This window comes from Balaenoptera borealis (assembly GCF_965194805.1).
Source record: "Balaenoptera borealis genome assembly, chromosome: 13".
In the NCBI taxonomy this organism is placed as follows: Eukaryota; Metazoa; Chordata; class Mammalia; order Artiodactyla; family Balaenopteridae; genus Balaenoptera; species Balaenoptera borealis.
Window position 1 is genome coordinate 3,616,819 of NC_138870.1, and position 24,161 is coordinate 3,640,979.

The 24,161-nt window shown below is 53.7% G+C and overlaps 2 protein-coding genes and 1 long non-coding RNA gene across 8 annotated transcripts in view; 2 read left to right on the plus strand and 1 right to left on the minus strand.

The window, feature by feature from the left end:
• The window catches only part of WASHC1 (WASH complex subunit 1), a 52,826-nt gene extending 51,797 nt beyond the window's left edge, over positions 1-1,029 (plus strand). For all 3 annotated transcript variants that reach the window (XM_082349115.1, XM_082349114.1, XM_082349116.1), the window contains 2 exons: positions 472-540; positions 675-1,029. In XM_082349115.1, the coding sequence (XP_082205241.1) occupies positions 472-540; positions 675-814 (209 nt within the window). In that variant the 3' untranslated portion in view covers positions 815-1,029. The remainder of the gene's footprint in view (positions 1-471; positions 541-674) is intronic.
• Positions 1,026-24,161, minus strand: part of DDX11 (DEAD/H-box helicase 11) — a 28,487-nt gene continuing 5,351 nt past the window's right edge. Inside the window, exons 6-27 of one of the 4 annotated variants that reach the window (XM_082349086.1) lie at positions 17,402-17,447; positions 16,527-16,634; positions 16,274-16,361; positions 15,680-15,891; positions 14,022-14,174; positions 13,193-13,239; positions 12,798-12,877; positions 11,904-11,948; positions 11,736-11,803; positions 9,148-9,180; positions 8,867-8,978; positions 8,598-8,729; positions 7,995-8,107; positions 5,004-5,076; positions 4,565-4,668; positions 3,776-3,925; positions 3,447-3,515; positions 3,228-3,328; positions 2,795-2,879; positions 2,441-2,519; positions 2,106-2,260; positions 1,026-1,998 (exon numbers count right to left, since the gene is read on the minus strand). In XM_082349086.1, coding sequence (XP_082205212.1) covers positions 1,969-1,998; positions 2,106-2,260; positions 2,441-2,519; positions 2,795-2,879; positions 3,228-3,328; positions 3,447-3,515; positions 3,776-3,925; positions 4,565-4,668; positions 5,004-5,076; positions 7,995-8,107; positions 8,598-8,729; positions 8,867-8,978; positions 9,148-9,180; positions 11,736-11,803; positions 11,904-11,948; positions 12,798-12,877; positions 13,193-13,239; positions 14,022-14,174; positions 15,680-15,891; positions 16,274-16,361; positions 16,527-16,634; positions 17,402-17,447 — 2,083 coding nt within the window. In that variant the 3' untranslated portion in view covers positions 1,026-1,968. Of the gene's footprint in view, positions 1,999-2,105; positions 2,261-2,440; positions 2,623-2,794; positions 2,880-3,227; positions 3,329-3,446; positions 3,516-3,775; positions 3,926-4,564; positions 4,669-5,003; positions 5,077-7,994; positions 8,108-8,597; positions 8,730-8,866; positions 8,979-9,147; positions 9,187-11,735; positions 11,804-11,903; positions 11,949-12,797; positions 12,878-13,192; positions 13,240-14,021; positions 14,175-15,679; positions 15,892-16,273; positions 16,362-16,526; positions 16,635-17,401; positions 17,448-24,161 lie in introns of those variants that run through there. The other 3 variants (XM_082349085.1, XM_082349087.1, XM_082349088.1) reach the window with 3 other exon arrangements.
• Positions 17,460-19,457, plus strand: LOC309608714. The gene is made up of 2 exons (XR_014233080.1): positions 17,460-18,620; positions 18,931-19,457. It is a non-coding gene; the product is annotated as an uncharacterized lncRNA (long non-coding RNA).

Here is a 24,161-nt window from a genome sequence, read left to right on the forward strand (position 1 = left end):
ATTTTTAGGGACGGAGACCTGGCTAAGTCCTGCTTCTCTAGGCCTCTGAGACTTTGGATTACGTCAGCTGGGAGTCCCCATCGCTGACATAAATACCGCACCTGGGCCCAAAGCAGCAATGCCCTGGGAGTCCGGTCCTGAGTTTCGAGTCCCAGCTCTGCTTCTGAGCTTTGCACTGTGACCCCAAGCAAATTGCCTCATTTCTCTGGGCCAGATTCCTCATCTGTCCAGCGAGGCTGCTCGTCTGCCCTTGTCTCACAGGGTAGCTGTGACTCCTGCTGCTCAGAGGTTACCTGTGTTCTCATGAGCACTGACCAAAGCTCCAAGAGCTGCGGTGACACGTGGCCGCGGAGGGGCCGGTTGCGTTGACAGCACAGAGGACACTGATGGAGCCCTGCGGGTGTTTTAGGCAGGCTCGATCTGGTCCACCCTTGGTCCCTTCATCTTCTCCCCATGGCTTTCCTATTGCAGTGAGAGCCACCAGCCAAGGTGGAGACCTGATGTCGGATCTCTTCAACAAGCTGGCCATGAGGCGCAAAGGTAGGAAGCAGGACGCCGGCTGCCTCCCTGGCTGAGGTCGTCCACATCCTTTTTTCTCACTGTTTCAAGTCTCCAGAGCCCGGGTGGACTGGTGCCCCAAACCAGCCCCTCACCTTTCACCTTTGCCCTCGCAGGTATCTCCGGGAAAGGACCCGGGCCGGGGGCCAGCGAGGGGCCGGGAGGGGCCTTTGCCCGCATGTCGGACTCCATCCCGCCTCTGCCGCCCCTGCAGCCGGCCCCGGGCGAGGAGGACGAGGATGACTGGGAGTCCTAGGGGCTCGCTCCGCCTTCACCACGGACAGGCCCCCGGGAGGGACGGGGTCGCGGAGGACCGTCCAGCTCTGTCACCTGGAGCTGCTTCGGGGGCCGCTCTCTGCCTGGGCCTCACCCACCCCCTTCGCCAGCACGCGTGCCTTTTCCCTAGAGACGCTTTGCGGCGAAACAGTACGCGAGTCAATAAAGAAGTATGACGCAAGAACCGAGCATAAACCAACAGCGCCCTTTTAATTAAGAGACCACAGCGGCACAAAACGCAGATGATGTCCCTCCAGGCCGGGTCTCAGGCGGCGGGGTCAGGGAGAGGTGCGGTCAGCAGGGGCCGGCGGAGGGAGGGACATTTCCACACAGGAAAACATGTCTCAGTGACAGACAGGGGGTCGCTAAAAATAGCCTCGCTGAGAGCCTGATGGCCCTCGGCGTAACTGCTGATGTCAGGGGAAGAGGAGTCTTGGCGTGGGCTCCTCCGGTGGTGCTGGAGAGGGAGGGAGGGAGGGGCCCCTGCCTGGGAAGACCTGGAGCCGAGCCGGGAAGCTGATCCCGCTGCAGGGCCAGGAGCCGCTCAGGGACGGGCCTGCGGGAAGAAGTGCGGCCAGCGGGCGGGAGCGGGGAGCAGTTCTTAGCAACTCAGAGCGAGAAGGTGGTTAGGGTGAGCAGAAGCCCCGGGGGGTGCTCTTAGTTCCCGAGAGAGGGTGAAAGGTCTAAAACAGCTACTTTTAGTGAGAAAGGAGAGGGAGGGAGGGCCTGCCCCACCTCACCTCTAAGAACGTGGATACTGAGAAGCAAGCAAGGGCGGAGATGCTGCGGCCCCCACAGCCGCTCACAAAGGCCGGCCGGGAATCAGGTCAGGGAGCTGGACTCCGGGCCGTGCCGAGTGGAAGACAGGCTCAATTCCAGGGAGGGCAACTGCCCTGGGACGGGCCCAGGAATGGCGGGGCACTGTTCCTTCAGGATCAGCCTCATTTTCTCCTGCTGGCTTCTCCACTTATTCCTAGGTCCCGGCAGCCCACTGATTCCAAAAGGGGGCTACCGCGCTCGCCACCTGGGTTTCACCTTCTTAGGCAGGTTCGCTGCAGACCAGGCCCAAGACAACATTTCTAGTGGGCAGGGCGAAAGGAGGGCCTGGTGACCAGGCCGTGGTGCAGCCATCTGTCAAGAAGAGCCAGACTTCTCTCGATGAAACTGCGGAGAGAGGGAAAGACAGGGAGACGCCAGCTCGGGGTGGGGTGGGGTGGGGTGGGGCTGGGGGGTGGAAGGTTCTGGGGACGAGAGAGAAAGGCAGGACTGACCTTCCGCAGAGCAGCAAAGGCAGGGCCAAAGGTGGCTTTGACCTGCACGCGGTCCCGGATCCAGGCCGGCAGCTTTGCCAGGATAGGAGGGCGGGCATACCGCTGGTCCAGGAGCACGATGCTGGCAAAATCCTTCTGGTGCCTGATGGCCCTGCCTGGATGGGGACAGAGGGTGGGGCTCTGAGTTAAACCTGCCTCCCCCCACAGTGCGTTTCTACTGTGTCCCCTCCCCTTGCTCAGCCCTCAGGCTGGAGAGATGGCAGGTGAAATCCCTCCTTCCTGTGGCCTCACTCTCCAGCCATCCATCTCGCCAGCAGGATCAGCCCCAGGCTCACCTATGGATTGGTTGACAGCCTTCATACACAGGTTCTCCACCAACGCCTTCCCAGGGGGCACCTGGCCCGGGGCTCGGGGCTGGGAAGGGCAAAGGAGATGACCCGTCAGAGTGGATTCTTGCCTCCTCCTAGTGTTCTCAGCGACAGTGACACAGCCGGGCTCTGGAGCGGGACCTGTGGGCCTCATGGGCACAGCAGCCGATATGATAGGTGATGGCATGGAGAAGCTCAGGGGGTGTCGAGGGGCGTCCCATCGCTCTGGAGCAAACGGGACACACACGTCCCGGGGCAAGGGGAAGTCACAGCGGTGGGGCGCCCCCTCCCCTCGTCCGCCGAGGCACTGGCGGTACTCACGAGGGTCTGGTCCAGGTAAGCCATCTTCTCCTGCAGCTCTGCAGACCTGACGCTGGGGAAGGGCATGCCCACCATGACCACACACCTAGGGCGGAGGCACACGTGAGCCACGGCAGCTGGGCGGTGCCCAGGCCCACGACAAGGGGCCCGTCCTCACCCACACCTCCACTTCCTTCCGCCTCTCCCTCCCCTCGTCCCTACCACCTGGAGAGGGTTTTCTCAGCAGAGATATCCAGTCTAGACCAAGGAACTGAGTCCTGATCAAGTTAGGGGCTGCCTGATTTTCCACCTGGCCCCAAAGGGCCAAATCCAGAGTTGTTGCATCCGTGCGCCTCGCGGGTGACGGACCTGAGCAGTCAGCCCGGGTGTGGACTCAGAAGGCGCCAGACGGGTGGGTGTCAGAGCCGCGGGAGATGAGAAGCCCACCCCTTACCGGCCAAGGTTGTCAGAGAAGTTGATGCCTTCACTCATCTTCCCTCCGACCACGGAGAGCATCAGGGCCCCTGTCACCGTGCCCCCTGCCTGGCCACAATGCTGCAGGAAAACACCCAGCCCAGAGCTGCAGAGCCAGAGCGTGGATGCCAACCGCGGTATTTTCAGCTGCCAGCGCCACGTGCCCTTTGACCCAAGGCCTCAGAAGTACACCTCTTACCTTAACGCACCTGGAATACTCGAGCAGCACCTGCTCCACCTGGTTCACTCTCTTGGGCTCCTGAAATATCTGAAGGCAAACATATAATGTCTCCCAGAAAAGGGTTTCAGAACGCCTGGGTCTTGGGTCGCTCTTGGCCTATGTTTTCCAGACTGGGGACTGGAGAAGCCCACAGGGCCAGGGCCCTTGGGGAGATCCCCTGGATGGTTATCAGGGATTGGAAGTGGGGGTAAGGAACTAGCGGAAGCCCCCGCACACAAGAAATCCCAGGAGGAGCTCTGGGTGCCACCGTCCTCTCAAGTGGGAAGTCCAGCTGAGCAGTCACTCACCTTTTTCCTGACAGCCAGGCGGGCCAGCAGGCCACTCTTGTCCCAGTGGGCATGGACCTGGCGTTGGTACTCATAGGAGGGGAAGAAACAGACCACCCCTCCCGGCACCACGTTGCACAGGTTACAGAGGATGCGACCCGTCTCATCCATCTAGGGAGGGAAGACAAGGAACCCACCACGGAGCCACTCCTGAAGCCCCCCAAAAAGGCTCAGAGCCAAGTACAGCGACCCACGGGTGACTGCGGGGAGCACGGCCAGGTGGCTCCCCCGGGGCGGAATGTGCCCCCCTCCCCACCACACCCCCGACGATGCTTCTGGTGCCTGGTAGCGTCTGTGACACACCACCGTGCTGGCGCACCAGGGCTAAAAGCCACCGTGGGAGGCCGCTCAGTCCGCTCTTCTCCACCTCCCAACATCCTGGTGGGGATTAAGCCCCGTCTGTGACAAGTCAGGCGCGGAAAACCCCAGGCATGCCACTGGAGGTGTGCCCCCGACGCCCGCATTCCTGCCCAGGCGGAGCGCACAAAGCCAGACGGCAAGAGGACCAAAGGCAGTGGGCAGCCTGCTCGCGAGCTTCGTTTATAAAGAAAACGTCCTCAGCAGCCGAAGGCGTGAGGGTGGAGATGGCTCAGACCTTCCGGGTGAACTTCTAGATCCTGCCCACCCTGTGCCAGCTGTGACGGGAGAGCCCAGCGCCTGAATGCTCGGCCCTGGGCAGGGTGCCCCCAGCCCTAAGTCTGCCTGCTGCCCCCGCAAAGGCCGTGGGAAGGCAGGCTGCCTGGTACGGACCATCTGAGGCAGCTCTCTCTTCTGGTACGTGAACTCCAGCTGCTGGTTGGAGGGCCCGCTGCAGATGACAAGGGGCAGGATGTTGTCTGCAGGGATCACGTGACCTGGCGAGACCCAGTGAGGCTGAACTGGAGTCGACTGTCCCGCAAGGCAGAGTCCAGGGAGGGCATCCCCCCCACCCTGTCTTCCAGACTAGGAAGAGCCATTCACAGCCCCCGCCCTCCACCCCGTTTCCACACAGAACCGACTCGGCGATGCCCAGGCCTCTCCGTGCAGACAGAGGGCACAGAGAGCAGGAGGGCCCGGAGACGGGGAGCTCGCGAGGAAGCTGACGGGATGAAGCTGCCCTCTCGTGGCCTCAGCCCCCGGGCCTGGTAACAGCACACGGCTGAACTGTGACCAGAGGCCCCGCCCCGAACCCCTGGGCATGGGTCCTCACCACAGGAGAACTCCACCACGCGCTCAGCTTGCACCCCGGCACACGCCAGCAGCTGCTCGCGCAAGTCAGACACCTGCAGACCACAAAGCCAGCTCTGTCATCTCCCAGAGGTCTGGGCCAGGAGGCGACAAGTCCATAAGAACAGAAAAAAGAGGCAAAAGGAAAGGCTGGTAACAGATTCGTTAAAAGAAAAAAAAAAATAATGATACCCAGTGTTGGCAGCCTCATTTAAACCACTTGTGGGAACAGCAAGAGAAATTCAGCAATTTGAAACAGTGGTTCTAAACCCTGGCTATGCAACAAAATCACCACTCGGAGTTAAATATATATATATACGGTCAGGGCCCAGCCCAAACTATTGAATAAGACTCTCTAGTGGGAAGACATATGCATTTGTATTTTTAAAGAGCTCTAGGTTTTCACCTATCAAACTGGCAAAAACCCTAAAGTCTGACTACTCCCTGGAGAAACAGGCATTCTTATATGTTGCTTGTGGGACACAGAATAGTACAACTCCTGTGGAAGGGGAATTTGACAATATTTAACAAAGTAGACATATTTTTACTTTTTAACCCACAATCCCCTACCTAGGCATCTCCCCTGAAGTACAGCTCCACAAACCAAATATATGCACAAGGATAGTCCTCATGAGGTTATCTGTAATATTCTGCGTTTCAAGAGAGACTGGCTGAAGGGTCTACGCTATCTCCCCAGCAGACAGCCGTGCAGCTAACGGGGGGGGGCGCAGACCACCCTGCGCACTGGTAAGGTGCGACCGCCAGAGCGTGCTGGGAAGTCAAAGCTGACTGAGCTCCCTCTGATGTAAGAAAGGACAGGGAAAAAAATATTTGCTCATCTTTGCAAAAAAAAAAAAAATTATAATGAAACACTGGAGGAATAGACCAGTAGCTAATAAAAATGATTACCTGTGGGAATGGGGAACGGTTTGAAGAAGAACAGAGGTGAGACTCTCTGAATACGTCTTGCTATATAGTTTCGACTTTTTAAGAACATAAAGTAAAAAGGCAAACTGTAAAATTGAAAACAAAAACTGAAAGAAAGCCTAGCTGCCTATCAAACTCAGAACATAGCCACACAGAGAAAAGCTTGACTTCTAGTGACTTTATATCACTAATGACCACATATCCTTAGTGGGATACTTTAAAGGCAAAAAATAAATGCACGTAAATGAATTCAATCAGTAGTTTCTTGTTAGAATACTGGTATAATTTTGAAACTATTTTAAGTATATTCGGGATAGAGCAAATAAGTAATTATGTGAATGTGATAAGAAATCAAACTGCAGCTTAACAGATACTATGTAAGGTCAAGTAAAATGACTGACTGATTTTGATACAGAAATGTCACTGTGGACTCATTATTTCTGAAAACTATTCCCTAGGTCTGTCCCCTGAAATGGCCTATAAACGGTGATGACCCAGGAGCACTATGAACACCCTAGCTCCCAGATGTTGGTTTCTAAGTACCAATCCCCGTTTGAAGAAACCAGGGCACCCTGGAGAAATGAATGATTCCAGGTCTGGGGCAAGGAAAGTGTTAAGGTGAGCCCGGGACATTTTTTGTGCTGAAAGCATCCCAAGACTAAGGGGGCCACGTCAAAGGGACCAGAGCAGCATGAGGGGTTCCCACAGGCCAAGTCTGAGAAAATCTGAGCATCAAAAACAGCGGCTATGGACTTCCCTGGTGGCGCAGTGGTTAAGAATCCACCTGCCAATACAGGGGACACGGGTTCGAGCCCTGGTCCAGGAAGATCCCACATGCCACGGAGCAACTAAGCCCGTGCACCACGACTACTGAGCCAGTGCTCTAGAGCCCGCAAGCCACAACTACTGACCCCAGGAGCCACAACTTCTGAGCCCACGTGCCATAACTACTGAAGAAGCCCATGTGCCTAGAGCCGTGCTCCGCAACAAGAGAAGCCACCGCAATGAGAAGCTTGCGCACCGCAATGAAGAGTAGCCCCTGCAACTAGAAAAAGCCCGCGCGCAGCAACGAAGACCCAACGCAGCCAAAAATAATTTAAAAACAACAGCAACAAAAAACAGCAACTATAAATGATTCTAATACACCAGTGAATAAAAATCTACTTCTATACACAAAAAGAAAAATGGAAAGATAATACAGCTACAGGGGTGACTCTAACAGGAAGCTGAGGTTGGGAGCTGACAGCTTGAGGAGGTTGAAGAGCCTTTGCCTTTCAGCCAGTAAGTCTTGGTTCTAAGACACATCCTAAGGAAGTGAGCGCTGTGCAGAGATGCAATTGTATCTTCCACTCTACCGTTTAAAACAGAAGAACTGCAAATCGCCTAGATACCTGACAAAAGAAGAGTGGTCGTATGTAATAGATTCACGTAACGGAATAAAGTGCAGCCAGAGTTGGGCAGAATAAATGCATATTTGCTGAGAAGGAAAAATGCTGAAGATGCTTTGTTGCTGAATGAAAAAAGCAAATTATAACAGCAGCATGTGGAGATACGATTTTTTTTTTAAAAAAATATGTATGTGTATTTGTAAAAATTATGAATACAAAGACTATTGTAATGATATACACCAAAACGAATCTTTTGCTGGTGGAATTATGATCTATTTCCTGTTTTTGCTTGTCTCTGCTCCCTACAATGAAAATATAACAGTTTCCTAAATATGTATACTAAAACTTAAATTTATAAAAGAAAGAGAAGGTTGTATCTATGGTGGGTACAGGAATGGAAAGGCACTCCAATCTGGGTCTGAAACTCCATGAAAGGCTTTCTCCGGAGAAGTGGCTACAGAAAACACCAGGGCAGGGCAGTGCCCACCCCACCCCAGACCCAGCCACGAGACAGTCCAGCAATGCCACCTGGTGGACACTGCTTGGCCGGCTCAAGCTAACCCCTTTCTGGTTGGGGGACCCACAGGATGGGAAGAGGCCTGATGCTACATCCTCCCCATCCCAGCAGCTGGGCGCGAGAGGCTGGGCCGTGTCCTTACCGGTTGCATGGTGCCCCCTGCAAGGACCACCGCCCGGCATTCCTTTACCACCTGGGCAAAGTGCACGGCTGGATTCAGGAGCAGGAATTTGAGGCTGCTCTGACTGAGGCTGCCTAAAGAAAGACAGAGAAAGACAGCTACATGGAGAAGGGCAGGTGCAGGCCCAACAGAGACCTCCATCCGCCTGAGACAAAGGGGATGTCCAGTCGGGTCCATGTAGAAGCCATAAGAGATACAACTTGCTCTTTAAATTAGACCCATCTCATCTCCAGGACAACCCTGAGGTAGATGGCAGGACTGTCTCCCTTTTCACATGAGGATCTGAGGTTTAGGGAGAAACTGGTCCAAGTCACGCAGCTCATAGGTGAGGGAGCCACGACTCCAACAAAGCCCACCTGACCTTCACACTGGGCTACGCGGAGTCTCTGGCAACCTCGCCCGAGACCAGCCAGCAGCCCAGCACCTCTGCATCCCTCCTCAGCCCCTCGACCACTGGCGTGGGTCACAGGTGGCCAGTTTTCACCCATTTCTGCGTCCTAAGCTGGTGGGGTCCCAGATGGCAGTAAAGCAGCCTGGCTCTAGGCTGGCTCCTCCCGGGGTTACCTTGACGGCTCAGGATGACCCTGCCATCCTGGTTGGCAGTGGTGAGAGCCGCGAGGAAGCCTTCAATGTGCATCAGCGGGGAAGCGGGCCGCGGCGCCCTGTCCTCCCCCTCCTCCGCAGGGGCTGCAGGAGCTGCACAGAGCAGAGGAAGGAGGAGGGTCTGGGAGCCCGGACAGCAGGGGGCGCCCTGCACCTGGGCTAAAGCCATCCTCCGGGAAGACCACGCGTGAGGAAGCCCAACTCTTGCCCAGGCTCCCCCTCCGACTCACCCGCAGTCGCCCCCGGCTGCAGGCTCTGCAGGAAGTGCTGGAACCCGGACAGTTTGGGCTGCTCCCTGGAGGGCGCCAGGACCGCCCCGTACCTCTCTGTGAAGCCGAGGAGCTGGCACAGGGATGAGAGTAGTGGTTGTGGGAGGGAGACAGATGGGCCCCTCCCCGGCCCCGGCGAGCTGCTGCACGGTGAGCACAGAGACGGGGTTCGGAGGTTTGGCAGGGCAGGAAAAGAGAGGCACGGAGGACAGCGACGGGGGCCCGCGCAAAGGGACACGTACCTTTCTGCTGACCATGCTCTTTTCACAGTAGCGCTGCACCTGCGAAAGCAAACCCAGCCAGAGGCACCGGGAAAACAAATCCAGCTGGAGAAAGCCACCTTCCAAACGACAGGAGCAGGCCCACGCCACCCCCCAGGTGCCCGAAGCGCCTCTTGTGGTCGCATCAGCCTCCTGCCTGAGGCCCCACCTCTGCCACTGTCCCCCCGCTGTGCGCGCACGCGCACGCGCACGCACGCACACACACACACACATGCGCGTGCGCACACGGTGCCCTGCCACAGGAGGGACTCGGCAGCACGGCACAGCCTCCCCTCTCTAAAGGTGCTTGGTGATGGCCACGTCCCCTCTGCTCTCCTGCAACATGACAGCAAAGCTGGACCTTGAGGATTAAGTGGTAGTTTTTTAAAAATCCTCTGAGCAAAAGCACAACGCAAAAGGGAGAGCTGGGCTAGGTCAGGGGCACGTGGAGGAGCTTGGTTGTGAGCACAACGTGCAAGAGGAGGGGTGTGGAGCCCCTAGAGATCTCTGAAAAGGGGCCGTCTTCCATTAAGATTCACTGGGGATGAGAAAACCATAATTCAAAAAGAGTCATGTACCACAGTGTTCCTTGCAGCACTATCTACTATAGCCAGGACATGAAAGCAACCTAAGTCTCCATCAACAGATGAATGGATAAAGAAGATGTGGCCCATATATACAATGGAATATTACTCAGCCATAAAAAGAAACGAAATTGCGTTATGTGTAGTGAGGTGGATGGACCTAGAGTCTGTCATACTGAGTGAAGTAAGTCACAAAGAGAAAAACAAATACTGCATGCTAACACATATATACGGAATTTAAGAAAACACTACTGGGACGTCCCTGGTGGCGCAGTGGTTAAGAATCCACCTGCCAATGCAGGGGACACGGGTTCAAGCCCTGGTCCAGGAAGATCCCACATGCCGTGGAGCAACTAAGCCCGTGCACCACAACTACTGAGCCTGTGCCCTAGAGCCCACGAGCCACAACTACCGAAGCCCGCGTGCCTAGAGCCCGTGCTCTGCAAGAAGAGAAGCCACCGCAACAAGGAGCCCATGCACCGCAACAAAGAGTAGCCCCCGCTCACCGCAACTAGAGAAAGCCCGTGCGCAGCAACAAAGACCCAATGCAGCCAAAAAATAAGTAAATAAATCAATTTAAATAAATAAATAAATAACGGTACTGATGAACCTAGGGGCAGGGCAGGAATAAAGATGCACGCAGACATAGAGAACACACTTGAGGACATAGTGGGGGAAGGGTAAGCTAGGACGAAGTGAGAGAGTGACATGGACTTATATACACTACCAAGTGTAAAATAGCTAGTTAGTGGGAAGCAGCCACATAGCACAGGGAGATCAGCTCAGTGCTTTGTGACCACCTAGAGGGGTGGGATAGGGAGGGTGGGAGGGAGACACAAGAGGGAGGGGATATGGGGATATTTGTTACGTATAGCTGATTCACTGTTATACAGCAGAAACTAACACACCATTGTAAAGCAATTATACTCCAATAAAGATGTTAAAAAAAAAAAAAAGATTCACTGGGGAACTCCATGGTGGTCCAGTGGTTTGGACTCCGCGCTTTCACTGTCGAGGGTGCGGGTTTGATTCCTGGTCAGGGAACTAAACACCCTGCAAGTTGCGTGGTGTGGCCAAAGAGAAAAAAGAAAGAGTCACCGGACTATAGTCTGTAAAAGAGACAGGAGGCAGAGAACAGGATCAGAGACCAGAAAGGAGCGAGGAGGGAAACCGCCTGCTCTGGGGCAGCAGCTGTGGGATGAGAGCACGGGGTCAGGGCCTGGCAGCGTGTGGATGCAAGGCGAGGGGGAAAGGAACCCAAGGCCATTCGGCCTGCCACCCGCCTGGCGGGCGATGGCAGCAACCAGGCCGGGGGGCAGCTGGTGTGAAGGGGAAGGGGGAGCGGGGCCTCGAGCCCGCGCAGCCGGGTCGCCCCGGGCCCCGCCGAGCACCCCCAGCCCCCTCGCGTGCGCGGGCATGCTGTCCTCCTGAGCTGGGGAGCCTGAATGACGTGGTGCCCCTCCCTTGGAGTCACGGGACCCACGCGCTGCCTTGGACACGGTGCTCTGTGTCGTTAGCAAACCAGACTCACTAAGGTGGTCTGTCAAGCGACAGAGCCTGTGCCCCATCTGGAGGGAGCAAAGGTTGAGGCTGGGCCCAACCCAGGCCGAGCACCCTAGCCGCGCTCTCAGGCACCTCAGCCCGACAGCTGGATCGCAAAGTCATTCGTGCTCTGCCCAGAGCCCGGGAAGACTGTGCCCGAAGACAGATGGAGCGGAGGCACCTGCGAGCGTCTGCTTATCACACAGAGAGGAAGGCACGGCTCTCTGTGACCCTCCACCCCAGGCTGAAGACTCTGCCCTCCTCCGACACGAGCTGTGTGTAAGGGTTAGGTACAGTAATTCTATAGACCCTCAGACCTCTAGGCTGCTCAAGGACAGAAGGAATTTACTTTCTATTCCTTCCACCGTCCTAACACTGTTCCGCCCACGGGGGGTGGGCAGACAAGGAACCTGGGTGTGCCAACACACAAAGGTGAAAACCTACCTTGAACAGGTTGATGTTGTCGATCTGGCTCTGAAAGAGGAAGTCGCTGATGGTCTTCAGCTCCGTCCCTAAGAGCAAACAAGCGAAGGGCCCTGAAGTCCTTGGTCTGAGGACCACGGCCTCCAGGCCCCAGAGGGCAGCTCAGAAACGGCTCCGACCTGCTCTTACCTGCCTGAGAGAGGCTCTGGGTATTGGGGTTTTGCTTAATGTTCCCTAAAAAAGAGAATCAAACAGGTCAGGACAGTGGGCCTCTGGCCCCCATCTTCTCCCTCTGTTCTGTGGTTATCGAGTAAGAACCTTCCTATCTGAAGGGGTCTTCTGCCATTTACAGCACCCAAAGGACCCACGGAGGGGGCAGGAGGGCCCGGGGGCCTCAAGGTCTGACCCACGTGTTGCACACGCAGCCCGAGCCTGGCGATGTCATCCTTTCCCACATCCTCCGAGGAGGCGGGGACAGGGACACCCCGCTCCACACGGGCGCCAGCAGGAGACGCAGAGACCAAGTGAAGAGCATCAACGTGAGACAGACCCCCCCCCCCCAGAAAAGCCCCGCGGCCTTTCTGCCCTTCAGCTTCTATACAAGCTTTCACAGGAACTGCCAAAGGGAAGTCGTGTGGCTCCGAATAACGCAAAGAAGTGTGGGCCCCGGAGCCAGAAGACTCCAGTCCCTCTCGCCGGGCTCACGAACCAGAGGCCGGTCACCTCTGCTCCGGGCTTCAGTTTACTGGCCTGAGGGTTACCGTGCCTGCGCTGCTTTCCTCACAGAAGCACCCGAGTCCTGAGTCCCTTCACTGTGATGTAGTGTCATACACACATTTATATCACAATATATTATTATTACTGCCACCTGTGGAGTCGGGCCTGGCAAAATAAAAAGGACTCAGAACAGGGGCAGATCAACCAGGGCTCTCAACAAAGATCTAAGGCCGGACAAATAAGAATTTCCTAAATCAACGGCCAAGGCGATTCCTGAGAGACAGAAACCCCAGGGGTCCTGACTGGCACCCGGGGAACGGAGCCCAGCAGGCTCGGCAGCTGGCCGCGGGCGGGGATGCTCCTTACCGCCCAGCACGGTCACGAACTTCTCCAGCAGATACAGGATCTGCTTGATGTACATCAGGTTCTTGGCCTTCAAGCGCTTCCTGGGGAGAAGCCAGTGGACATCAGCGGGAGGACCCCGACTTCCCCTCCAGGTGCCTGAGCTGAGGCCCTCCTGTCTGCTGTCTTCCCAGCTGGGTCACGAGCTGCACACGCTCTCCCAGAAGGGCGGCTCACTGTGGCCCAGGGCCCGCACGGCCTCCTGGGGTGCACGCCTAATGAACAGGAGGTGAAGGCACGCTGGCCCCCATCATGCTGGGCCCGGCCAGATGCCACCCCGGTGCCTCCTCTCGCAGGCTGGCTTTGGGGCGCCGAGGCTGAGCGGGGCCTTCCCACCCCCTCGGGAGGCAACGTCTCACCCGTATCGTTCCGTGTACTGGAGCAGCTGGGAGTGGGCCTGGCAGAGCTGGGGGAGAACAGAGAGCGATATGATGACAGAGCAGGCCCTAGACCAGCAGCCTGGGGCCGTGCCAGTGATGCCCTCGACAATGCCTGGAATACGCCAGCCCAGGACACTCGGGGGGCAGTCGAGGTGAAGGGGGGCTGGTGCAGTGGCATCCACTGAGGGTCAGGGAAAGGGGAAGACGATGACTCGCAGGTAACGAACGTCCCTGCTAGTGCTTCGTGGGATGGGAAAGACATGCTGTCTGCTGAGGGAGCCGGTTCAAGGCAACCGTCACAGCTCGGTCCAGGCCAATCGGCACTAGGCAGTCCAGGGGGTGGGTGTCACGTGGGCTTGAGGGTCAGAAACCGGTGGTCAAATCCCAGGCTGACCTCAGGGGCAGCGCTTAACCCTCTCTCAGCCTCCGAGTCTCTACGTAAAACAGGCACCAGCCCGATGCAGAGTCAGCGTGAAGATTAGAGGCACCCCACGTGGTGCAGGGTACATAATGGGCCATAAAGAGCGGCTTTCAGAAACCTTGAGCATCCCTCAAAGCAGTATCAACAGTAACATCCAGCTGCACAAGGACCCCTGCTTCTCATCCCACCATCCGGGTCACAGAGACCTAGTTAGCAGCAGCCTGGCCTGGAGGACTCGGGTCGACGCAGGCTGGGGAGAAGCAAGCGAAGTGCCCGCTGCCTGAGCTGGGTCCCGTCCTAAGTCAAGCTGGAGAGCCCCGGCCTCGGCTCAGCGCGCCCGCTGCCCCCGCGGCAGGCCCTGGCCCGGGAAGGCAGAGGCCGACCCACCTGGGATCCGCTGACCTCCACGCTGTGGATGCCGGTGATGGTGTCGATCAGGTTGTGGGCCTCGTCGATGACCACCACCTGGCCCTGCAGCCGGATCCCCGCTGCCTGCCGGGCGGCCGCGTGCAGCAGCATCTGGTAGGGCAGCACCACCAGCTGGAGGGGGAGAGGCGGCCTGAGGCGGGAGCAGGACCCCTCCCGCGGTGGGCGGGCCCAGCCACCACACAGGCCCGGCGTGCACGGTTTCACTTCCTACCCGGAACACGCGCAGGGGGACACTCCGGAGAGAAAGCTAGAGCAGCGCACTGTGCTTTGAGCTCTAGAACCTTCCCCGGAAAGTCTTATGTGGAACGTCAGCTACGGAACAGGTAAAACTGGAGCCGACTGCACTTCCGAGTGGAGCGAGGGCGGAAGGGCGGAGGGGCCTGGGGCCCCTGCTGTGGAGCCCCCCTGCGCCCCCAAGGCAGCCCCTAAAGCACCAAGGTCCCTCAACACGCTGTGACAGCACTGGGGCCCAGAAAGCAGCCCTGGGTTCTGGCCCTGGAGCCGCCACTTCCCAGCTGTGTGACTCTGGGACAGTCAACCTTTCTGAGCCTCAGTTTCCTCATCTGCAAAACGGGCTTGATAAAGTCTATCTCAAATGAGGGTTAAGCGGGGGGAGGCGGGGTAACAAAAATAAAAGCACTCTGTCAATTTCTTAGGTGCCGTGTTGTTATGAGGATTTTCCACTTAAAAGGATACCGATAAAGTGAAAATCCAAAAAACTGGAAACTTAAGGCCCAGGTTTTAACACTGGCTCCATTACTCATTTGCTGTGAGAAAACAGATCAATCACTTAACCCTTCTGGGCCCCAGGGGTCCTCATGTGTAGAATATGAACAATACCTGCCTTAGCTATTTCAGTGGGCTGCTATACACAAAAACGATGTGAAAAGTGTCTTAAAAAGTCAAGATCGTAAGAGTTTCAGGATATTTCACTATATTGGCACCCAAGTGTGTCCAGACCCCAGGAGGGCTGAGACCACCGTGAGGCTGGGAGGGCTCCCCAGTTTCTCGGTGACCCTCCACACTCGGTTCCGGGCAGCACACTGACAGGCGTCTAACTGCCAGGTAATGGTATTACTAACACAGTTCCCTGCACCTTTAAAAACCTGTGGAAGTCTTCTCTGGATTATATGAAATTCTCCATAAATGATACATTACTTCCAAAAGTCATTCAAATTAAGGAAGTAGAAAGAAAACAGTTAAATCATACCACCAAATAACAATGATACCATTTTTGACTCCATATAGCAAGTCTAGGGAAGGGTCTCCACCTGTGCTGCAGGCAGGTGCGCAGGGTGGGTCGACCACGCACCCAAAGGGCACCTGGAAAGACCTTTACGTCCCGTAGCTCCCCACGGCACTCTAGTTTCTGCCCTGGCGTTAATGTGCCATCCCCCAGGACGCCAACTGTCCCTGCAGCCCAGAGCCACCTAGGGACCTGGGGCCTCCTCCAACCCTATGTACCAGGAGAGAGTGGGTGACGTGTCCTCAGTGGGCGGTGTGTCAGGCAGACAACCACGGCCGGTGACACCCTCCTGAACCGAAAGAGGAGTGAGAACTCCCTCCTGGGCCCTGCTCAGAGCCAAGAGCTACCGCCCAACCTCCGGGGTCTTCACCTGGGCTGCTGGAATGGCGAACCGGCTCCCGTAATAAGGACAGGCCCGAGCCTCCTTCCCCAGGGCCACCAGCTGCTCGATGTCCTTCACCTCCACCAGGACCTTGTCCCGGAGGAGCTGCAGCTGCTTATGGCTGTAGAAGGGGCAGGTGGCCCGCGGCTCCAGCCTCCTCCTCCGCCCGGGCTTCTCCTCCTCGACGATGTTCTTCTTCTCTGAGGGGGGCAGGCACAGGGCAAAGGCAGAAAGAACCTCAGCTGAGGTTCTGACCCCAGGGCCAGAAGGGGGTCTGTACGACGGGGCGGGGCCTCTAAACCCTTCCGGAACTGCTGCTTACGGACTCTGCGAAACATCCTGGCATTTTACCTTGTCTTCTCTAGAAGTGGCCTATGGTATCACCTCATAGCCAGGGTACTGGACTAGATCCGGACTAAAAAGCAAGAAGACCTTTTTCCCCACGTGAGGCTCTTCAGGAAGGCGGCCAGGTCTGCCCTGCCCTCGTTCCGTTTCCCCTGTGCCGGGACTGCCTCTGGCTCCCCCCAGGGCTGCACATGGTCCCAGAGGCCCTGCCTACAGCCTCGGGGCGCTGGCGGCTACCGTGTTTGCTTCTCTGCAGCTCCACACAGCGGTCATTGACGAGCTGCACAGAACCCAGCTTTCTCACATCTTCATTGACACAAAGATTCTGTGAGACACAGGAGAGGGTAAAGGGCACAGGGCTGGCTAAGCGACACAGAGCAAGCCACCGGGCCTGCCCGCCTTCCAGGAGCGGGTCCTTCCTTCCAAGGACCAGCAAGGCACAGGGGCCGGTCCCGCCCTGCTCGCCCGCCCAGCCCCTGCCTGCGCTCACCTGCCGAGAGCCCAGAGAGACGAGCCGAGTGTCCTTGCCAAAGGGGCTCTTCTGCACCTCGTGCACGAACTGGGCCAGCTGCGAGTGCGTCCGACTGCAGTAGTAAATCTGCCCAGGGGAGCGGGGTTCAGGGGAGACCGTCACCCCCAAACGTTCCCGGCACAGCGAGGAGGGCTGGGGCCCGAGACGCCGAGGGAATGGAGCGGGCGGCCGGGACACAGACCTAAGGAAGGCGACCGCCCCCGGGCAGACCTCTGCAAGCCCTCAGGCCAGGGCGTCCCCCTCCCGTCGGTCACGCTGTGCCCCTGCTCCTGCCCCTCTGGGAGGCTCGGTCATCTCAGGAAAGGGAGTTTCCCCTCAGTGGTGGCTCTTGACACAGGGAGGACTGCCAGAGTCCGGGGCGTAAGGGGAAGCGGGGCGGGCGGGTCCCCATGCACCTCCCAGGGCTCGGGGGGTGAAGCAGGAGGAGGCTGAGCTCACCTCTCTCTGTGCACCCCTCCAAGATTTAGAAGAGCCAGGGGAGGAAGAGAGGAAAATGGGGGCGGAGGGGGAGTATCTAATTTCAAAAGAGAAAACCTGAAGTCCCGCACACAGGAAGCCTGAGCAGCGTGAGAACCACACACAGCTCCCAGCACCCCAGGCAAATGCAAACTCAGACCAGAGGACAGGGGACGAGCCACTGAGAGCCAGGGGCAGAGCACTCGTCCCCCACCTCCTGCCACCCCCAGTGAAGAGGCTGCCCCTCGACGCCCTGGGGCGCGGGCATCTCCCGGGGACCCAGCCCCCCTGCCAAGAGAGCACCTGGAGACTCGGGGGCTCCCACCTCCTCCGTGGACCCAGGTCGGTCACGGGAGACCCAGGACCTGGTGTCTCACCTTAGTCACATGTTCTTCCTCCAGGTCATCCTCATCCGCGTCTACTCTGCGAGAGGAAAAAACACAGCACGGAAAAAGTCTTCTCGGACTTTTGTGTTTTGTTTTTATTCACCTAGAAATTCAATTTTTTTTTTTTTTTAAGGCAGAAATGCGCATTGTCTAGGGCTCTCAGAGAGGAGTTACCAACAGGGTCGGCCTCCGGGTCAACAGAGGATTGTTCAGGCAGCTCTGTGTGAAAGGCCGGGATTTAAATCACATGCCACGTGGGGACAAAGTGGGCAGGACCCCATGAGGGGCTGGATGTAGGAGGGAGTGAAGAACATCTTGTGTTCAGAACCAGGTGGGTGGGTCCTCGGAAGCGGGCGTCTCCCGAACCCAGGGCGTCGGAAGCCACAGAAACTAAGCTGCAGGACTGGCGGCCCTGGCCTGGACCCTAGCGAGTACTATTTCCTTGAATATTCGCAAACTCCACTGAAGTTCTTTACCTCGTCCCCTGGGGAGGAGCAGAGAGCAGGAAAGGCCACGGGGCACTGGCTGCTCCTGTCCCCCCCCCAGAGAGAGATGGGGACGCAGTTGGCATCTCAGCCGTGGGCGGGGTCACAAGTGTTCTAATTCAGGCCCTGGAACCAGTGCCTCAGGGCAGGCCTCTGAGCACCAACGCAGAAAAGCCCAGGACCAGATGGTTTCACCGGTGAATTCTACCAAATAGTTAAAGAAATAATGCCAATCCTTCTCAAACGCTTCCAGAAAACCAAAGAGGAGGGAATACTCCCAAACTCATTCCATGAGGCCAGCGTTACCCTGATACCAAAGTCGATAAGGGTACCAGAGGAAAAGAAAACTACAGGCCAGTATCCCTGCTGAATACAGATGTGAAAATTCTCAACCAAAGCACACCAAATTCAACAGCACGTTAAAAAGATATTTCACGATCAAGTAGGATCTATCCCTGGGACGCAAGGATGTTTCAACATAAGCAAATCAGTAAATGTGATATATCACATTAATGAAATGAAAGACAGAAAATCATATGATCATCTCAACAGATGTAGAGAAAGCATCTGACAAAATCCAACATCCTCTCATGATAAATATTCTCAACAAACTGAAGAGAAGGAACATACCTTAACACAATGAGGCCATATGTGACAAGCCCGCAGCTAACATCACACTCAGTGGTAAAAGGTTGAATGCTTTTCCTCTAAGATCAGGGACAAAGGTGCCCATTCTTTTTTTTTTTTTTTAAAGATTGATTGATTGATTGCTAGTTGGGTCTTCGTTTCTGTGCTAGGGCTTTCTCTAGCTGCGGCAAGTGGGGGCCACTCTTCATCGCGGTGCACAGGCCTCTCACTATCGTGGCCTCTCTTGTTGCGGAGCACAGGCTCCAGACGCGCAGGCTCAGCAGTTGTGGTTCACGGGCCCAGTTGCTCCACGGCATGTGGGATCCTCCCAGACCAGGGCTCGAACCCGTGTCCCCTGCATTAGCAGGCAGATTCTCAACCACTGCGCCACCAGGGAAGCCCCCAAAGGTGCCCATTCTTATCACTCATCCTCTACATAGTACTAAAGTCCTAGCCAGGGCAATCAGGCAAGAAAAACAAATAAAACGCATCCAATTTGGAAAGGAAGAAGTAAAATTGTCTGTTTGAAGATAACATGATTTTATATGTAGAAAACCCTAAAGATTTGACCAAAAAACTGTTAGAAGTAATAAACAAATTCAGTAAAGTTGCAGGATTCAAAATCAACATACAAAAGTCAGTTGCGGGCTTCCCTGGTGGGGCAGTGGTTGAGAATCTGCCTGCCAATGCAGGGGACACGGGTTCGAGCCCTGGTCTGGGAAGATCCCACATGCCGCGGAGCAACTGGGCCCGTGTGCCACAACTACTGAGCCTGCGCGTCTGGAGCCTGTGCTCCGCAAGAAGAGAGGCCGCAATGGTGAGAGGCCCGCGCACCGCGATGAAGAGTGGCCCCCGCTTGCCACAACTGGAGGAAGCCCTCGCACAGAAACGAAGACCCAACACAGCCAAAATAAATAAATAATTAATTAATTAAAGGTGCTAATAATTTAAAAAAAAAAATCACTTGCATTTCTATAGACTAACAACAAACTATCTGAAAAAGAAATAAAGAAAACAATCTCATTTACAATGGCATTAAAAACAATAAAATACTTAAGAATAACTTTATCCAAGGAGTTGAAAAATCTGTATGCTGAAAACTACAAGATTTTGATAAAAGAAATTGATGAAGACACAAACAAATGGAAAGATATCCCGTTTATGAATCAGAAGAATTAATGCTACTAAAATGCCCATACTACCCAAAGCCATCTATAGATTCAACTCAACCCCTACCAAGATCCCAATGGCATTTTTTACAGAAATAGAGAAAACAACCCTAAAAATCATACAGAACCAGGAAAGATAGCCAAAGCAATCTTGAGAAAGAAGATCAAAGCTGGAGGTATCAACACTTCCTGATATCAAACTACATTACAAAACTATAGTAATCAAAACAGTACAGTACTGGCATAAAAGCAGACACATAGACCAACAGAACAGAATTGAGGGCCCAGAAATAAACCCCTGTGTATACAGTCAACTAATTTGAAAAGGGGGCCAAGAATACCCAATGGAGAAAAGACAGTCTCTTCAACAAATGGTGCTGGGAAAACTGGATATTCATATGAAAAAGAATGAAACTAGACACCTATCTTACACCACTCACAAATTAACTCAAAATTGATTAAAGACTTAAATGTAAGAAACCTGAAACCATAAAACTCCTGGAAGAAAACATAGGGAAAAAGCTCCTTGACATTGGCGTTGGCAATGATTTTTTGGATAGGACAGCAAAAGTACAAGCAACAAAGCAAAAATAAACAAGTGGGACTACTTCAAACTAAAAAGTTTCTGAACAAAAGAAACCATTAACAAAATGAAAAGGCGACCTACGGAATGGGAGAAAATATTTGGAAACCATATAGCTGATGAGGGGTTAATATCCAAAATATATAAGGAACTCGTACAACTCAATAGCAAAAAAACAGAAAAAACAAAAAAAACACCAAAACCCACACATAATCCAATTCAAAAATGGGCAGGGGAACTGAATAGGCATTTTTCCAAAGAAACATACAAATAGCAAACAGGTACAGGTACATGAAAAGGTGCTCAACATCATTAATCATCAGGGAAATGCAAATCAAAACCACAATGAGATATTACCTCACACTTGTTAGAATGGCTATAATCAGAAAGACGAGATAAATGCTAGTGAGGATGTAGAGAAAAGGGAAAACTTAGTGCACTGTTGGTGGGAATGTAAATTGGTATAGTCACTATGGAAAACAGTTATGGAGGCGCCTCAAAACATAAAAGTACCATATGATCCAGCAAGCCCACTTCTGGGTATTTATACAATGGAAATGAAGTCACTATCTCGAAGAGATATCTGAATCCTCACATTCACTGCAATGTTATTTACAAACCCAAGATATGGAAGCAACCTATGCGTCCCTTGACAGATGAATGGGTAAAGAAAATATGGTGTGTTTTACATATACACACACAGACACACACACACAAAACAGAATATTCAGCAACTAAAAAAAGGAAATCCTGCCACTTGCAATAATATGGATGAACCTTGAGGGCATGCTAAGTGAACTGTGTCAGAGAGACAAAGACAAATACTGTATGATCTCATGTATGGAATCTAAACAAACCAAATTCATAGAAACAAAGTAGACTGGTGATTTGCTAGGGACTGGGCAGTGGGGGGAGGGTGGAGAAATGGGTGAAGGTGGTCAAAGGGTACAAACTTCATTATAAAATGTATAAATCCTGGGCGTGTAACGCACCGCATGGTGACTGTGGTTAATAATACTGTATTGTAAACCTGAAAGCTGCTAAGAGAGCAGATCCCAAACGTTCTCACCACACAAAAGAATGTTAAGTACAGGAGGTGATGGACGTGTTAAACCTTACGGTGGTAATCATTTCACAACATATACCTATATCGAATCATCACTTAGGCACGTTACACGTCGACTGCAGGCAGACCTCACTTTATTGCTCTTTGCTTTACTGCTCTTCATAGATACTGCTTTTTTTTTTTTTTTTTTTACAAATTGAAAGTCTGTGGCAACCCTGCATCAAGCACGTCTATCGGTGCCATTTTTCCAACAGCATTTGCTCAGTGTCTGTGTGTCACGTTTTGGGTATTCTCACGATATTTCAAACTTTCATTATTATTATATTTGTTATGGTGATCGGTGATCAGTGACCCTTGACGTTACTATTGTAATTGTCTTGGGTGCCCCGAATCAGGCCCATACAAGATGACAAACTTAACTGTTAAATGTCGTGTGTGTTCTGACTGCTCCACTGACCAGCCATTCCCCCATCTCTCTCCCTCTCCTTGGCTCTCCTTGTTCCCTGAGACACAATCTTGAAACTGGGCCAATTAATAACCCTACAATGGCCTCTAAGTGTTCAAGTGAAAGGAAGGGTCACATGTCTCTCACTTTAAATCAAAAGCTAGAAATGAATTAAGCTTAGTGAGGAAGGCATATTGAAAGCCGACAGGCCAAAAGCTTGGCTTCTTACGCCAGAGTTAGACAAGCTGTGAATGCAAAGGAAAAGTTCTTGAAGGACATTAAAAGTGCTGCCCCAGTGAACACAGGAATAATAAGAAAGTAAAACGGCATTATTGCTGATATGGAGAAAGTCTGAGTGGTCTGGATAGAAGATCAAACCAGCCACAACGTTCCTGTAATCAAAGCCTAATCCAGAGAAAGGCCCTAACACTCTTTACTTCTATGAAGGCTGAGAGAGGTGAGGGAGCTGCAGAAGAAAAGTCTGAAGCTGGCAGAGGGTGACTCATGAGGTTTCAGGAAAGAATCCGCCTGCATAACATTAAAGTGCAGAGTGAAGCAGCGAGTGCCGAGGTAGAAGCTGCAGCAAGTTACCCGGAAGATGTAGCTAAAGTGGCTACACCAAACAACAGATTTTCAGTGTAGACGAAACAGCCTTATATTGGAAGAAGATGCCATCTAGGACTTTTACAGAGAGGAGAAGTCAATGCCTGGCTTTCAAAACTTCAAAAGACAGGCTGACTCTCTTGCTGGGGTTAATGCAGCTGGTGACTTTAAGTTGAAGCCAATGCTCATTTACCGTCCGAAAATCCCAGAGCCCTGAAGAATTATGCTAAATCTACCCCGCCTGTGCTCTGCAAATGAAACAGCAAAGCCTGGCTAACCGCACATCTGCTTATAACACAGTTTATGGAATATTTTAAGCCCACTGTTGAGACCTACTGCTTCGGAAAAAAAGATTCCTTTCAAAATATTAATACTCACTGACGATGCACATGGTCACCCAAGAGCTCTGATGGAGACGGACAGTGGGATGAATGTTGTTCTCATGCCTCTGCTGACACAACATCCATTCTGCAGCCCACGGTTCAAGGAGTAACTCTGACTTTCAAGTCTTATTTCAGATATACATTTGTAAGGCTTTAGCTACAGATGGATCTGGGCAAAGTCAATTGAAAACCTTCTGGAAAGGATTTACCATTCTAGATGTTATTAAGAACATTTGTGATTCATGGGAAGAGGTCAAAATATCAACATGAACACGAGTTTGGAAGAAGTTGATTCCAGCCCTCATGGATGACCTTGAGGGGTTCAAGACTTCAGTGGAGGAAGTCACTGCAGATGTGGTGAAAACAGCAAGAGAACTAGAATTAGAAGCGGAGCCTGCAGATGGGACTGAACTGCTGCAACCCCATGATAAACTTTAATGGATGAGCAGTTGCTTCTTATGGACGAACAAAGAAAGCGGTTTCTTGAGATGGAATCTAGTCCTGGTCAGGATGCTGTGAAGACTCTTGAAATGGCAACAAAGGATTTAGAAAATTACATAAACTTGGTTGACAAAGCAGCAGCAGGGTGTGAGAGGACTGACTCCAATTTTGAAAGAAACTCTACTGCAGGTAAAATGCAGTCAAACAGCATCGCTGCTACAGAGAAACTGTTTGTAAGAGGAGGAGTCAATCGATGGGGCAAACATCACTGTCGCCATATTTCAAGAACCTGCCGTGGTCCCCCCAGCCCTCAGCAACCGTCACCCTCGTCAGTCAGCTGCCACCAACACTGAGGCAAGACGCGCCACGCCGACAACAGAGGCTCGAAGGGCATTTGTGAAATTAAAGCACGAATGACAGGGAGGATCTCACAGGGATGGTGTGGCCTAGAAACGGCCCGGTTGTTACCTTCAGCGTTTCTAGTTCACCCAGGAAGTTACAACTCACAAATTAGAAACCTATGAACCTAGACCAAGCGAAGCCTTAGGTGAAAAGAAAAACACAGGCTGAGGACACCTCGAGGGCTTACATCACAAGCCTCACACGGCTCAGTTTGGTATTAAGAGCCTGAGACTTAGGGCCGGGCCAGCGGAGGTTCAAATCGCCGGCTGGTGGCCTTGGCGAGGCACAGCATCCTGCTGGGCTCGGTGTCCTGGGTGCAGAGTGGAGACAAGAATACCACAGAGGGTACGGAGGTGACACCTGCCTGAGCTGGCAGAGAAAGGGCCCCTGTCGTCGTCCTTTGTGCCCCAAGGGGCCTCGTGGGGGGAATAGGGCAGGCAGCCGGGTTTCCACCCCGTCAGCACCCCATGAGCGACCAAGAAGCCGGGCCTGAGAGGAAGGGGCCCCGCGCAGCCACCCGGGGCAGGGGATGCAGGAGACGCGCTCT